This window comes from Antechinus flavipes, chromosome 6, assembly GCF_016432865.1.
Source record: "Antechinus flavipes isolate AdamAnt ecotype Samford, QLD, Australia chromosome 6, AdamAnt_v2, whole genome shotgun sequence".
Lineage (NCBI taxonomy): Eukaryota > Metazoa > Chordata > Mammalia > Dasyuromorphia > Dasyuridae > Antechinus > Antechinus flavipes.
In genome coordinates this window covers 153,008,981-153,025,775 of record NC_067403.1, presented here as the reverse complement: position 1 = coordinate 153,025,775, position 16,795 = coordinate 153,008,981, and the positions used below count along the sequence as shown (strand labels likewise).

The following is a 16,795-nucleotide window of genomic DNA, read 5'->3' as shown; positions in this document are numbered from 1 at the left end:
AATAGACCCAGGACTCTTTAGGGGCTATAGATTCTATTTTGAATTATCTTTCAATTTTATCTTGTTGGAATTTATTCATTAACAAAGATCTGGTTATGCATTTGAGGCCATTTTTATGTTCCAAATGAATCCTTAGATCATATCTCAGTTATTCTATTTGGAAGCTTTTAAATACTCTCTGAATTCTGCGTCAATCAATGATCAGTATTAGGCAAAAATGTTTTTTTTTCCCTTTTTTACCATTTAAACAGATGCGTCAAAGGGTATGGTGAGCACATCTTCTCTAGTGCATTGTATAGTTCACATATAACATATATAACCTAATAACAGAGACTTCAGTGATTCCACTATCCAGCACACATCCTGAAAGCCATCATATTTTAATTAGTTGCATGTCAGGCCTAACACGTTTGATTGCAGAAATTAAAAACCTTCTAAGTTACTAATTAAAATGATGCAATGATACAATAGACAACTTGACACAAAACCTCCCTTTTTTGTTTATACATGATGATTTGGCACAAAAACAATTTTTAATAATCTGACATAATTATCACATTTCAAAGCACCTCAAAATTAGAAGACCAAATTAAAATCTTTATCATTGACATACCCATATATAAATATGTATTTGTGGGTATATAACTAGGTATATCAACTCATTAGTTGGTTAATGTCCAAAACTGGCCAGATCCTAACATGAACTATAAATCAACAGCATGAAGTATTGGACAGAAAAATGGATGATCATTTATGTCGTTTTCTGTCATATACTGCTATGTATCTTTGCACAAATCACTTAACTTTTCAATGCCCCTGGACAATTAACCAAGATTATAAATTGCAAAATCTATATTGCTAGGAGTTTCCTTATCAGGGACTTTCTATATTAATGAAATCAGAGGCCAAACTCAAAATTGTGTGTGTATCTGAAAATTGGTTAGCTAATGTCCAAAATTAGTTAGTTCATCCTAAACAAAAGTAGTGGAAAACAGGAGGTAAAAATGGGCTTTCAAATTTTGGATTGACTAATTCCAAATTAAATGTCTAAAGACTGCCAAGTAGAGTAGAAGATTTAGGGTCTTAAACTTAGCAAGGTATTTTGCACAAATAGGAACTTAATAAATGCTTTTAGAAACATTCCATCTTTATTTAGATTTACACAATAATTCTGACAATACAAGATGCATTATTGTTCCTTTCTCATTGCAAGAAAAATAGAACATTAAGGTTTAAAGGAATTCACAGAAATTATTTACATTTTTATTAGTTTTTTCTCCCATGTTCATCTATAACCCTGCTGTTTACTTTTGTGAAAAGTTAAAAGCAAAGTAGATTTTCACAAATAACCAGTTCTTTTTTAATTACTATAGGGAAAAAAACCTAGAAAAAATATTGCCATGAAGATTTTTTAAAATTTATGCAAAAATGTTGAAATCAAGTGTAGACTCATCAAGGTTCTCCTGCCTAATGTTTACTTTGTAAGAGGCAGAGTAATGTGATTTATAGAGAACAAGCCTTGAATTACTACAACTGGGTTTAAGTCCCATCTTTGACATACGGTGATTGACTGTCTGATCCAAGGCATGTCATCAGTGTTTCCTGGCATCTTTCTAAGACTAAAAGTTGCAGATCACCATTGTTAGAGGGATTTCCCTTTCTTTAGTAAATTGCTTTCTTTAGTGAAATCATAGGTCTGGACCAAAAAGATGGGAGAAAGGAGCTCAGTAGGATCCCCTTTGCAACAAACCATTGAGCCTGAAGTTTGAGCCTACTGAATAGATGGGAGAAAATTAGAATTTGAAATCTAATGTAGCTTCTAACTGAAGAGTAAAATAAGCAAATAATGATAATAACATGATATTTTGTTTGTAAGTAGTTGGTTGCATATTGTCTTTCCCCATTAGATTATGAGTTCCTTGAGAATAAGACTGTATTTTTCTTTTTTTCTTGTGTTTTGTTTTCAACCCCCCCCCTTTTTTTTTATATCCCTAGAATTTAGCACTGTAGTGGTATATAGTAGGCATTCAATAAATTCTCATTGGCTTGACTTGACATTTGGGGATAATATGCACATACATAGGATTAAAATTTCTTACATAAAGGATTTAATAATTTGCAACTTAAGAGAATTGGGGGATCGAGAAGGAAGAAAGGTATCCTGAAACTTGATTTTGTTAACTATCCTTGAGGTCCATTTCACAAGAAAGTGTTATAAGGAATGCCTTTTATTAATTGGATTGAGTTCTAAAGAGGCCTGCCTGCAATAATCCAACTCTAGAAGATTATGTTATGTAGAGTAGCCAGCATGGTAAGAAATCAAGCCTCATGATTTTGAAGAACCAGAAGTGAATAATCTCTGAAACATAGTAATTGCTTAATAAATGTTTATTTCCCTCTTTCCTTCTTTTGGGTCTGGCAAAAGGAAAGGAAAATAGGAGGGAAGAAAGAATCTTTAAGGATGAACTAAAAGCTGGGCTTTGGTGGTACAGACTGTTTCAACAAATACAGTGAAATTTTTATCTTTAGCTCCTGGTGAAGTACAGACTTACAATCTACTCTAATTGGATGTCGTAATTGACATTTTTGTTGGGATAAGGAAGCCCAAAATGGTAGGATTGTTTCATTAAATTCAAGACAAGAAAAAAAAATGGAAAGGACAATAGAAAAACAAATTATGGTGCAATATATTAAATATACACTTGCATATCTTTGGAAACAACCCCTTCCCTCTCCCCTTTTTAAATGGAAATGCACAGGCTAAAATTCATTTTTTTAAAAATGCATGTTAATTTAAAGGAAATGATCTGTCATGAAAGACCATTTATTCTGTAATAGCTGGGCCTGATTTTGATGAAATCTCCTTTGCAACTGCTCATGGAACCAAAATTGAGACATGCATTTTCTTGGAGCAAGACAATTTGTCTGGAGATTTATAACAATCAACTACTTCTGCAAAGAATTCCAAAGTTATGTACTGTATGTTTTAATCCAGCCTTGCTGTTCGGAAAAGGTTTTCTAAAGCAGATTTAGAAATTCTTGTACTTCTGCGCATTGTCTTTTGGAGATGTGCATAAGAGATATAAACTAAACCTGATTTTCGGTTTGGGAGTTTCCTTTTAAATGTTATTAAAAGGTTTTATATGTGTTTGGTTTTAGTTTTTATTTGTTTTTGTTTTTGTTATTGTTCACAGTTCACATTTTTAGACTGAAAGGGAAATTTATTTGATTAGAAATGTGTCCTGGAGGTTGAAGTGTGACAGGCTTGTTATACACAATAAAATAATAACATATACTCAGCTTTCAATTTCTACTACAGCAGCTTCCCACAGATTTAAATTTTGTTAGTTTTTAATGAAACTGGAATTAAGTTGACTTTACATATATTCAGTGTTTTATCAATAATAGTAATAGTTCACCTATATATAACAGGTCAAGAGCTATAAAGTCCTTTCTTCACAACAAAGTAGGTAGGTAGCATAAGTATTATTTTACTTCTTTTAGAGGCTGAGAACCTTTCCATGAATTGCCTAACATCACATAGCATGTGGAATATTTAGACTCAGGTCCTTGCTCTCCGAAATCAGCTCTCTTTCCATTAATTTCCCCTATCTTCCTTAACTGAAAATATATAAAGATTCAAAATTAGCTGCAAAAACATGTTTTAATGCATTTTTTTTTCATTAAAACATACAGGTGCACTTTTTTTTTCAAAATTTTTAAAGAATGTTCTCTTTATTAAAAAAAAAAAAAAAAAAAAAAAAAAAACAGTATCTCCTTACATTTCAGTTACTACCAGAAACAGGGATTCCACACTTGCTATTTTCATCTTTTTTAGAGCCAAATAAAAGTATTTTAATCATTTTAAAAGTAATTTTATGTAGACTCATAAAGTATATTAATTGAATGCCTTGCATGGATAAGTTCAAGTTATAGAGAGGTGATGTCAGTGTGGTAATCACTGAAATAACAGCTCCCTGTCTTTTCCTTATTAAATTAATTTTAAAAGATTTCTATATCCATATTATAATTTTATATGAAAAATTTAAAGGCCAGCAGAGATGCAAGTAAAGACCATGTAGATGTGTAGAAACAACAATCAGAAGAGCCAAAAAACTTTAGTTCAAATCCTAGTTCTGCTTTTTATTAACAAATTATTTAACTTCTTTGATCCTCATTGTCTTTATCTGTAAATGAAAGGTGTTGGATTAAATGGCCTATAAGGCCCTACTAAAACTCATCCATACCCATTCATTTGATGTAAAACATCCCCATGTTCTCTCCTGTATTGTTGACTCAATGGATTGGAGGTTACGTTTCTGGAACTTTTTTCATTTTATAGATACCAGTTAACACTTAGAATTTATTCATTCTTTTCTTTAAACTGGGACTTAGTGAAGAATTATAAAATCAAAATAAAAATAGGCAAAAATGGACTTATGTCAAAATTTTTATTCTTTCAAAACAAAGTTTTTGTGAACCAAGTATCTTCTCTAGAGCACTTATAAATAGGAACATTATACTTGAAAGTCTTACACAACAAAATTCCTCTACCTTTGTTTCATAATAGAAAATGTTGTCTTCTTCTGTAAACCCAGAAAATAAACTGCAGCACTTGGTGGAGGGAACACTGCCTTTGTATTTCTAGTGCCAGGCCTCAAAGATGCACTTAATAAATCTTTGTTGAATTAGATTAGAGTTCTTAATCTTTTTTAGGCAGTTCAGTAAAGACTTTAAAAATATTGTTAAATTTTTCAGTTTTTTTAAATATAAGAATAAAGGGCAGGAAATGCTGGATTTCAGTTAGAGATTAGTGAAAATAAAGACATAATGTTTTCCACATCCATGTTTTTGGATCCAATGAAATCATGGACCTGATGTTAAGAAGCCCCTGATTAGTGGAAAGGGAGAAATCACAATTTATGTCTTCCATAGCAGCTTCCACCATCCACAGTTTATAAATATGTGTTAACATAATGGATAAGGTAAAGAACTGTGAGCCAGATTTAAACAGTGTTAAGTCTCTGTAGTGAGAATACTTCACATCATCAGCTCTTGGTCTCTCATCTTTATGATTCTGTGACAATTTTTTAGTTTCCTCCAGGCTTGAAATTGCTATGGGGAGGTCCTATACTTAGCAGCTAGTTGAAGAAAGGACCCCGAAACTCGAAAATCTCCTTCAACTCTGCATCATCCAGGGACTCCACCTGAGGGAAACAAGACCAACAGTTTCATTCTGTTATCTAAGTGGGGTTGGTTCAGTCCTGAGCAAAAGAATTCCAACCTTATTGAATTAAAGAAATTCATTCAATTCTATTCAAATCCTAGCTCAAGCTGAAACCCAGCTAGTAAATGAGCCAACTTGGGACTCCACCCTCGAGCCCCCTTCAGCTTGTAGCCAAAGCTCCTATTATAAAAGAGCCAATCTAAAATCCTCTCTTTGCAGAGGTTCTAAATATGCCATGCTATGCCAAGGAAACCTCTGCCTGCTGGTATAATATTCTCTTCCAGTGTTACCTTCTCTTTACCTTCATCTATTTCTCTAACGAGACTTTATGCCTCTCTGTCAGGATTTCTAACCTTACTTCCCAGTGCCTATAATAAACCTCTTTTATCAATCTAGGTTTTCGGGTTTGTAAATTCCTTTACAGAGAAGGGTACCCCCTTCTCTGCGCTACCAGAGAGGGTTCCCCAAAACTTTCTACCCTTGCACCAAATCCCAAGAGCAAGAGAGCCAAACCTCTCCATTTGATTCCCTGAACTCCAGACTTGCCACTAGAACTTATCATTTAACTCTCTGACCACCAGAAACCCTAATTTCATTTTGGTTCCCTAAGTCTAGATCTTATAATTTGGTTCCCTACGAAAGGGAACCCCAAAACCTAAACCTCATCATATTTTTGATTCCCATACTGGGAGCCCCCAAAACTAGACTTCACCTCATCACCAGCACCTTAGCATTTAGTATTAAAGCTTTTCAAGAGAGCAGTCTGATGTTGAATTAGGGGCAGGAAGGACATCAATGTGAAAAGCTGACCTTTAAAAATTCCCTTGTTCTATCTCATCCCATTTGACTCTTTATTTTATTCCACTGTTGAGAATATAGCTCAGCTTCTGAGACTCTTTCCAAACTAAGTTCTGGAAATTATAAATGTCATTCCACAGATGTTAGAGGGAGGGAAAAAGAACTTTTAGAATTTAATATCAAAGGGGAAGTTAGGTGGCATAGGGGATAAAGCACTGGTTCTCGAGTCAGGAAGACCTGAGTTCAAATGAGGCCTCAGATTTTTACCAGCTGTGTTATACTGGACAACTTACTTAATCTTGATTGCTTCCCCCCAAAAAAATAATAATTTAATATTTGAAAGAAATGGGCATCAAGGAATAAGAATCATTGTTTGTTAGATTAATTATCCCTAAAAATGAAAAAAATGTTTATTCATTAAAGCCCCCTTTTCAATGGAGGGTAATATGTAAATTGTTTCTTATCCAGAGCTTGCACTACTATCAGGATGTTCCTTTATGGGAAAGATCTCATCGAAGATTCTTTGGTCATTAGCTTTTTATTTCAGCTGCCCTTAGTTGGAGTACTCTCTTCAGCACGTACAATTGTCTTCTACTTAGCTTTTGTCCTAAAGAAAACAGAAATAGTTCCAAGAATCTTGAATATGAAAAAACAACAGCTAGTAAAACTCTTCCAAATGCATTCATTTTGCTTGGATTTTATGTTGAATTATGACCGGCAAGTACTTGCAATGAAATAAAAATACTGAGAACAAAAAAGATCTAATGACTTTTTGCCAGTATTGAAAAGCTAGGACAGGAAGCACTGTGTATATCGGGAGTAATACCTTTGCACTTTATTTTATTCTGCTAGCTTTCAGCTATTGTCATTTAAATTCAAACATTAATAGTGAGAAATTCCATTCCCATATTTTGTTGGATGCTGTTAAAATGACTTGAAGGAAAAGTAATGGTAACTTAAAGGTTAGTTTTTCCAGGAAAATAATTCTTGGCCGAAGACTTCTCTTATTCTATATGTGGTCAAATCATTTAGTTTTTAGTATCACAAAAGTGGATAATAGAATACTTACCTGCTTTATAGGAAACTGAGAAACTTTCTATGAGGCAGTTGTCCTTTCTGGAAAAGCTGCCATAAAATGTTAAACATCATTATTGTATAGCATGTGAAGATAGTGGGGAAGGGGTGGTGGTGATTAACATTATATTCTGCTAATACAACATGCAATACATTCTGGCTGAAAATTTTTGAAAGGGTAGAATGGATAAGACCACACAATGTCAGTTTTTTTTTTGTTGTTGTTGCTGTTGTTGTTGTTGTTGTTGTTTTTGTTTTTGTTTTTGTGAGCAGCAAGACTCCCGGCTTGAAATAAAAAGTCCTACATGACTCATTTCCATCCTAATCTTTCCCTTCTTTCTTTTCCCTATATAGCTTCATTTTGAATGCTCCTTCAATTGACTTTTTCTTTTACTTTGTCCTTTACCATAAAATTTACATTGTTCATCCCTTGCCATATGTTTTTCATTCTCCTAATTTTATTCTCTTCTCTTTCTAATTAATAAGACATTTATCTGTATCTGAATTTTAAAAATTCATCCACTTACCAATTTCAACCAGTATGGGCAATGTTAGCCAGCAATAGAAAGCAAGTTAAAGATCATACACATGATCTCCATTGTCATCACTTGTGAGTGCCTTGGTTTACTCATTGGTCTGGAGTGGTACCAAGAACTTACTTAATCACTTTACAATCCTTTGATTAAAATGTACTTTGTGAATGCCAAGTGTAATGATGAATTTTCTGCTTCCACATGAAAACTCAATGCATTAGAGTTCAGACTAACAATAGGAAAACATGAAGTAATAGGAAAGACATTCAATGAAGCCAAAGTAAAGAAATCACCTGGCCTCTAGCCATTTAGACAAATGACCTTTGGATAATTCTCTGTGATTTGTGCTTTTAATGATAGTTAAAGAATCTTAAACACACACACAAAAATATTTAATACAGATTATTAATACCTGAGACCATTTTAGTGCTTACTTTAATGATTTATTGGAGAAGCAGTTGAAATCTTATTTTGTCTACTGCATAATAAGACATGAAACTTGGAGTGGTCATCCCAAGACCAAATGCTTACTTACACTCTTTGGTTTACACCATTAGAAATAACTGAGTTGTGAACTCATCTCTAGAAATAAATACAGGAACACAATCTTAAACAGTAATCATAAGCTTCAGGGAGAGAAGAAATGATGTGCTTCTGCTTCATTTTGTAATCAAAGCTCATAAAATCTATAAAAAGTAAAATCTATACAAAGTAAAATCTGTAGATCTATCTCCTTTTGGTTTGGATTATAAAGTCTAAGAGGGACATACATAGCTGTCATTGTAAGTTCTGCATATATTATTAAATACATTATGCAAGTTTAAGAATTGTTCATAGGTTATTGAATAAGCAAACCATGAAGAGGGAGGTGAGCAACTGTATTATCTGTAGTAATAATAATAAATAGTAAAAATGAAAATTAAATCACTTTATGCTTTTATAGTTACATTCTGTATGTACAAAATGATGAATTTGTCTAACTAAAGCCTGACTTCCTCATGTTAATGGCGATGATAGAATCTACAATGTCTGATGTTCTGAAGTTTGGGGTTTTTGGTTTGCTGGGGAACAAGTCTGAATGTGTGCTTTAATCAGTGTGGGAAATTCCTATTATGAAACTTTTGTCTACCAAAGCAGCATTGGCACCGCATTGTAATTATAATAGGGATATCCTCAACTTAGCTCCACTGGAGCATCTTCCAGGGAGCTGAGCATGAGTTCTTTTTTGTCTGGGGATAAATATAAGCTTTGTTTCAGTTCTGAAGGATTATTCAATTCCTTTTTGGTCCCTGTGCCTCGGAAGGCTGTGTAGAGAGTTGCCTGGGTTACCAAGGGTTTAAGTGACATGCCTATGGTCACATGGCTAATATGTATTAGAGATAAGACCTAGACCCAGGCATTCCTATCCTTACCACTGGTCTTTCAGTCACTATATGACAGAAAATTTAGCTTAGTCTTTCTGCCTTTTAAGTCAGTGAATAATCTGAAAATCTAGAAGAAAATACTATAAGTAAAGGCAAGTGATTCAGGAACATTATGTTTTCAGAACATTGTGTGTTAAAGTGTACACAGTATCACAGGTTTATTTACTCTTAGGGTTTCATTCTGGCCCTATATGAACTTGATCTTACTGCTTTTTATAAGTGAGTCCCCTACAAGTTTGACTGTGATTCACCTTGAAAGTTTATGTGGACAGTTGCCCTACCATCTGCTTTTGCAATGCCTCTGTTTCCACTCTTCTTGGGAGACCATGAAGACATGGCCTATACTTAGCAGCAGAAACAACCTCTTTCCTATTTACTCTGAAGGGGTGAGAGGGAATTGTGGGGCAGGGGAGGAATTGGGGAGTGTGGAATAAGGGTTAAAAAAATGGACATATGGTTACTGATCACTGGAAAAGTTATCTATTATATGAATTATAAGCTACTTACTTGAGAAAATTACTTATCTCTTGTGTATTATGATTTCTGTTAATTAGATAAATAATCACAATTAGATAAATGTCACTGACTCTTAAACTTTATGTTTTAAAATACAGGAGCTACAGCTGCAGCCCGGAAGGAGGTTATCAGGAACAAGATCCGAGCAATAGGCAAGATGGCGAGAGTATTCTCAGTTCTGAGGTGGGATCATTTACTCTCACTCACTTTTTTCTTATTAGGCTTATATATTTAATTCTCAACCATTTTGAGCCTGACAATCCTTCTTGAAGACTAAAATAATAATGATGATGATGATGATAAACCCAAATGATAGTAGTAGTAGATGTTAGGGCAAGACCTGTGATGTTATTCTGTTCCAGCTTTACAAAATCCATTAAAGGTGAAATCTATGGAGCCTATCTCCTGGTTTGGATTGGTACAGAGAATTCCTAGATGAAGAAACTCCTATCACTGCAAGATGTGCATCATCTTCATAGCAAACTTCTTGGATCACTAGGAGATTAAGTGATTTGCCCAGGACAGAGAGCCCAGTATATTTTAGAGGTGGAACTTGAACACAGAGCTTATGGTCAGTACCCTTCACTCTATCTACCATGCTGCCTATTAAGTCATTATACTGTTATTTATTAATCAAGAAAATTCATGATAATAAAAAGCTATTATGGATTTAGGGTGGATACTTGGCACAGCAGATGGAGCACTGGGTTTCAAATCAGGAAAACTCATCTTCATGAGTTCAAATCTAGTCTTAAATGCTTATTAGCTGTGTGAATCTGGGCTGTTTCCCTCAGTTTCCTCATCTATAAAATGACAAACTTCTCCAGTATCTTTGCCAAGAAAATCCCAAATGAGGTCAGAAAGAGTTGAGCATGACTGAAATAACTGAGCAACAGCATTATGAATTAAATAATGTTTTAAAATATTTTTTTTATTTTACTGAACACATGAATAGAGCATAGAACCTGCACTCAAAGGCTACTATTTCTGAATCCTGACTTAGAAATTTATTATTGTATGACCCCTGAACAAGTCACTTAATAAATATGCCTCCGTTTCCTGTAAACGGAGCAATAATCTAGCACTTACCTCCTAGGTAAGAGAAAAACAAGAAATGATATTTGTAAAGTGTTTTGCAAACTAAAGCACTATATAAATATTATCTATTCTTATTTTCATTATTTGGAAAATCACACAATATATACTCATAAGACATATGTTCAGTTTTCAAAAGCTATGTTTGATTAATTATTATGCTGAATCATGCTGCTTATTTTGTTGGTACTAAATAAAGATATACGATACGTGAATTAAAGGCCTCTTGATATCCTTGGACCACAGATTAAGAGCCCTGCCAAATTAACTCATCACTTAATAAATACATTTTCATGTTTTAACACCATTGTTTCAACAGGTTATTAAGAACAGACTTTTTCATTGTATAATATGTTTCAAATTTGTACTAACAGTTCCTTGTTTTCCTTGTATTTTCTAAAGTAAAAGTTCTAATATTATCCATGGTAAAAAGTTGATTTTTTTTGGTGAATGAGTCATTTTGCATTTTAACTTCATTTGTCCCAGGCCTTAATCTCCAGAACTGGCAGCCCGTAAATGGGAAGCTGTCAGTACTCATCTTTCTCCTTTGCTACAGTATATACCAAGAGCTGGATTTTTTTTAAAAAAGAAAGTCTCAGATTCCTTTAACCTAAATTTTGTAAAATGAACAGCAATGTTTGGGAGCCATCATTTACCTTATTCTGATAAATCTTTGTAAAGAATAACAAATGACTACCTAATATTTTAAAATTTTCTAATGTTTTATATTTAAAAGACTGTAAAAAACTCCTGTTGTTATCAAACACATTTTTCAAACCCATTTAAAGATTTCAGGAAAAATGGCCTCCCTGAAGGTGATAACAAATTTCTTTTCTTAAGGCAAAGTTCCTAATTAATGTAACTTAATTTTAATGCCCTCAAGAGATTTTTGGTTTTTATGTTCCAAGTATGTATTTGAGCATGTGACTTATACAATGATTTTCAATTTCAATGATCTGTTGTGATAAGGAACAGGGGAGACTAGAGAAAAAAAAAATCCACCTATCTTATGTAATCTCAAATCTTAATTTTAGTCAAAAGCATCCACTCTGATTTTGCTGCCAGGCTTTTTCTTATATCTGCAAAGCCATAGGTCCAATGGCTGGTTCTTCCTCTCTCTTTTGGCCGATGCTTTCTTGTTACACAATGAGAGCATTGTCCTCATGGTCTTCCAACTACTCCCACAGCAATTCACTTGAAATCTTTCCTCATCATGGCAATGATAGGAATATGTAGCCAGAAAAATAATAGACCATGAGTAGAAGGACCCAGGTTCAAATCACAGTTGTGTCTTTAGTGGGATCTTAATTTCAATGAGCACAGTTTCCTCAGTTAAAATGATCTTCCTTCTGTTCATTTCTATACATTTATATAGATAGCCACCCTTCTAAATTCAACCCTCATTGTGTCTCTTCTACATTGTTGTAATAGTCTCCAATTTAGGCTTCTAATTTCTTTTTTTTCTCCCTCCAATCTAATCCATTCTCCTTACAGTTGCCAAAATAATATACCTAAAGTGGAAGTCTGACCATGTCACAAACCTGATGGAGAATCTAAGGGAAAAAATGCAGACTTGCCAATTTGACATTGGAAGTCTCTCTTCACACATTCTCCATTCCAGCTAAAACATCCTGTTTGCTATTTCTATTCTGAACATTCATTTCCCATCTTGTTGCTGGAATACATTCCTTCATCATATCTCCTGCTTACAATCTTCAAGGTTTAATTTATATGTTCCTTTCTACAGAAACCTTATCTTATCCAACAGTAGGTCAGTAAGCTCTCATTTTACTAGATCCCAATGATACAAATAGAAAATTTAGCCTTAATTAAGGGTGCCTATATTCTACTAGGAAAATACATTCCAATTGGGGAGTGGTGGCCAGGGAAGAGAATTTAGTAGAAGATAGAGGACATTATTTTATTAAAACTTTTCTAGTAGCAATATGCTATTGATGTGATCATTGCTTCCTGAACAAGAGATGGAAAGAACAAAGCTGGGAAGGACAGATGGTAGCCCATTCTCACTGACTAGGCCTTGGCTTCCTAGTGAATTGGAAGAGAAGGAAATCTGGGAGCTAATAGCTATAAAAGAATTAGGTGAGGAGTTTCTTACTCTCTCTCCCCCCACTATTCAAACAGTTTGGTACCAGTGATGATCTACAAATTACAATCTTCCCTCGTCATGGCAGTGATATGTATATATAGTCAGAAAAACTATGACATATGGTCATAATCTCAGTTGGGTCATTAATGGGATCTTAACCTCAAAGGGCAGTTTTCTCAGTGAAAATGAGGTATTTGAGGACCCCAAGGCCCTTTCCAGTTCTCAATCAATATTGGATTAGTGTGGGTGCTCCCTTCATGACTCACACAAAAACTTACCCATATCACCCATCCTCTGCTGTCTTAGTCCATCTCTATCTGAAGGCACTCTCATCTGCAATAATGATGACTAAGTGGTAATATGAGCAACATTCGAGTCAATACCCAAACACTTTCACTTTGTAGAGCTTCTTTTTCTGAAGAGAGAAGGAAAAAGGAGAAAGAAAAAAAAAAGAGGTGATGGTTTTGTCTTCTTTATCCCCTACAGAGAAGAGAGTGAGAGTGTGCTGACTCTGAAAGGCCTGACTCCCACGGGCATGCTTCCCAGCGGGGTGCTCTCTGGAGGAAAACAAACCCTACAGAGCGGTAAGCAGACCCCACCATTATGTTTGTCTGTGTGTCACCCTGCCCCCAGCAGCAGCAGGATTCAAAATGTGTTCTTAGTTTTTTTGTGTTTTTTTTTGAGCTGAGGAAAAAACCCATGACTTTTCATAGAAGAATTTCTCAAATCCTCCAAGATAAACACATGGTCATTATTCCTCATAAAGAGGCATTCCTTTAAATTTGGTCCTCAGCTCATCACAGCCCTCCCTGATGCCAAGAAAACCCTAAGCTCAAAGGTCTACCAGTGGGAGAAAGCAAGTGTTTGACAATCTGGACCCACAGAGTTTAGCTATCTCTCCCCAATGACTGATTCCATTTAATACTTTAAAAAAAGAGAGAGATTCAGAGCTAAATATCAATGTCCATAAAACTAATCATAACTGCCTGTGCAACTTAAACCATTTTAAATGATGGCTTGGCTGAATTAATCTAATAGTCAAGCCAGTTGTAGATATAGACAGAGCCTAAAATTTACCCCTAAGTATAGCTGGTGTGGGTGACTTTAAATGATCCCATATAAAAACAACAATCTTCCTTCTCCATTTTAATCAGAAATGGGCAGTAGCCAGTGTGTTTTCACTGCAATAAGCACACCACTTAGGAACTAGATAAAAGTAAAACTAAATTTCTTTATATTCGAATTATGATATAAATTGCATGAGAGTCATAACATCTATGTCCCAGTACCTGGGTGAGAATATGTGGTTTTCCTCTCTATGCTTCAATTTAGAATTTATATTGCTATTGATAATTATTATCATCATGCATGGATGACAGGCTTGTTATAATGATTTTTGTTATCTTGCTATTAATGGGAACCTGGAAAGGAGGGGAAAAGAAAAAAGCTGTATTGGCACCGTAGTCTCGGCCTCTTGCTTATTTTCCTGTTTCTTCCCTCAAGTTCTCTTTCTCTTTCTTTTTTTTTTTCTTTCTTTCTTTCTTTTTTTTTTTCTTTCAATTTCTGCTTTCTTAATCAACAAGATGCAGATATTCTGATGGTTAAGGTTTTTTAATTGATGTTTGAGCCGAGCGAAAAGTAATATTCAACTTTGTCAAGTCAACAAACATTTATTAAGCACCTGGTGTAGAGCATAGCCAAGATGCCAAGGATAATCGCAAGAAAGGCTTTAAAAGACAGTCATTGCTTTCCATTTGCACAAGGTAATAGGGGAAGCAACATATAATTAACAGTGGACGAGCAAGAGAGATGAAGGATAGATTACAGATGACCATAGAAGAAAAACACTAGCATTACTTAGTAAATTGGATAAGGCTGCAGCTGTACCAAGCAACTAGTCTCAGTTCTGCAGGGTAGGGGATTGTTACTTCAGCTGTGCTTTATTGCCTAATTCTTTTTGATTTATGTGTGAATGTGGCCCTATAGTGATACAGTTATTCTCTTGCTCAAAGACAAAAACTGTTAATACTTGTAGGGAAAATACATAGTATTATAGCAGCAAATTACCCTCTAATTTATTGCTGAAAAGAATTATTCTAATGACTTTTTAAAACCCACAAAACCTCTCACACTGCAATATTCTTGCTCAGTAGAACATTACTGTATATGCATCATTAATTTGCACAGAATGCACAGCAACCAAATTTGCTGAAATCTACATGGTTTCTGTTAAACACATTTGGAGAAATAACACACACACACTGCCAAAAAATATGTCTAGTGATTTTCATAAGATACTTTGATTGAGGGTCATTATTTATTTCTGAGTGACAGGGTTGGTATAATTCCAAAGTTTTATCTTCACACTTGAGTTATGATAATCCTTTGTTTTATTTTGTTCCCAGATTTTCATCTTCATTTTCACCCAAATTACTGCATTCCTTTTAAAGATGTTGATTTTTTTTAAAAAAATCCATTGGTTTGCTGTATTTATTTTAGTTTGGATGACCAAAAGAGACATTTTGGGGAAAGTGTTTTTGGTCTTGAGAATATAAGCCTTTTAGTTTTTATTTTAAATCATAGCTAGTCTCACAAATCCAAAATTCATTTTCCTCTGATCCCTTGATTTTCAGAAAAGGGCTCTGGGACTTCTCAATAGTTATTAAAGCAAAGGCAGCTAAACTGATCACTTTCTAGCCCTCTGATCTTGTGGGCACTTTACAAGTGTTTTAGTTTCCAAACAGAATAAAAGGGAAAAAGGCAAATGAAAAGAGTAGAATTCTAATATTAATTTTTTTTTTTTTTACACTTTCTATAACTAAGCAAACCAGTTATCATGGGAGGCGAGATAAATAGAATAAATACTATATTTGTGATTACGGACCTTTCATCCCTCCCATTATAAAAAATTGCTGCTGTAGCTTGGAGTTCTTCCTATATAACATTCTGAGGCTGACAGAATAGCTAGAATTTCCTTAAAATACTGCTATAATCATCTCTTCCCCTTAAATATTTAATCTCTTATGCTGTTTTTTTTTTCCAATAATGCTCTCATAACAAAGGAAAGGAAAGTGGTTATGTTCCTAGCTAACAAGAAAGAAGAAATTTTGTTAACATAATTTTCCCCCTGTTAATGTATGACTTTTTTTTTTCAGGATATTTGGGTGTGATTTTTCCTTTGGGAGGGGGAGGGTTTCAAAAGAGCAAGGGAAATAAGTTTATGAGTAACTATGACAAGTTATGTGCATTTTTTTCTTCCCCTAAATCTGTGTTCCACTACCAGAAATTTCTAATATTTACTTAGAAGTTGTGTTTATGTGACTTTAGATCACAATCTCTATGTCCCTACCTTTTGTTCGGGGTTTTTAAAGATGTAAATAAATCAATTTATTCTCACTAAAAACTGAAGGATTTTTCCATGAACTTTGTGGATCAGATGTACATTTTAGGGGAATATCTTTTTTTTTTCTTAGAAAATACCTTCCTCAATAAGAAAAAAAAATCCAACTCTCATAATTTTTCTAAAAAAGTTAATTATTTTCTAAAAGGTTAATTCCCCCAGTGATCAAAACTGAAAAGCAAAATCTCAAAGCAATTTTAATTGCATAGGTCGACCTGGAGATGAAACTGATTTTGGTTTTGTAGCTTTTCTATGTTGTCTTCTCTGCTAGATTCTAGCCCTTACAGTAACATCAGTTTATTAGCTCCTTTTGCTCTTCACTTACTTGTTCTTAGAATTACAAATCCTCTGCTCATTTTTCTCATTCGTTTTGCACCCCCTTTCTTCTCTTCAGCTACTGTTGAGGCTATTGAGGCTGATGAAGGTAAATTGGCCAGTCCCCTTTCTGTTGTGTCTACAACAGATAAGGGCTCTGCTGGGTGTATTCATTTCTTTCTTTCTTTTTCTCTTTCTTTTTGCTGTAGCTTGTACAGAGTGTGTGGGTGTTGGGCTAACAGTTGTGGCTCAGTATTAACCAATATGTTCTTGCTTTAAAGGGGAAAGTGTCCTTTCTATGGTTTG

At 34.3% G+C, this 16,795-nt stretch overlaps 1 protein-coding gene across 2 annotated transcripts in view; it reads left to right on the top strand.

Annotated features, from left to right (window-relative positions):
- Nucleotides 1–16,795, top strand: part of PPP3CA (protein phosphatase 3 catalytic subunit alpha) — a 365,964-nt gene that overhangs the window by 343,671 nt on the left and 5,498 nt on the right. Inside the window, exons 11-13 of one of the 2 annotated variants that reach the window (XM_051965900.1) lie at nt 9,671–9,755; nt 13,261–13,358; nt 16,569–16,598. In XM_051965900.1, coding sequence (XP_051821860.1) covers nt 9,671–9,755; nt 13,261–13,358; nt 16,569–16,598 — 213 coding nt within the window. The remainder of the gene's footprint in view (nt 1–9,670; nt 9,756–13,260; nt 13,359–16,568; nt 16,599–16,795) is intronic. The other variant, XM_051965901.1, reaches the window with a different exon arrangement.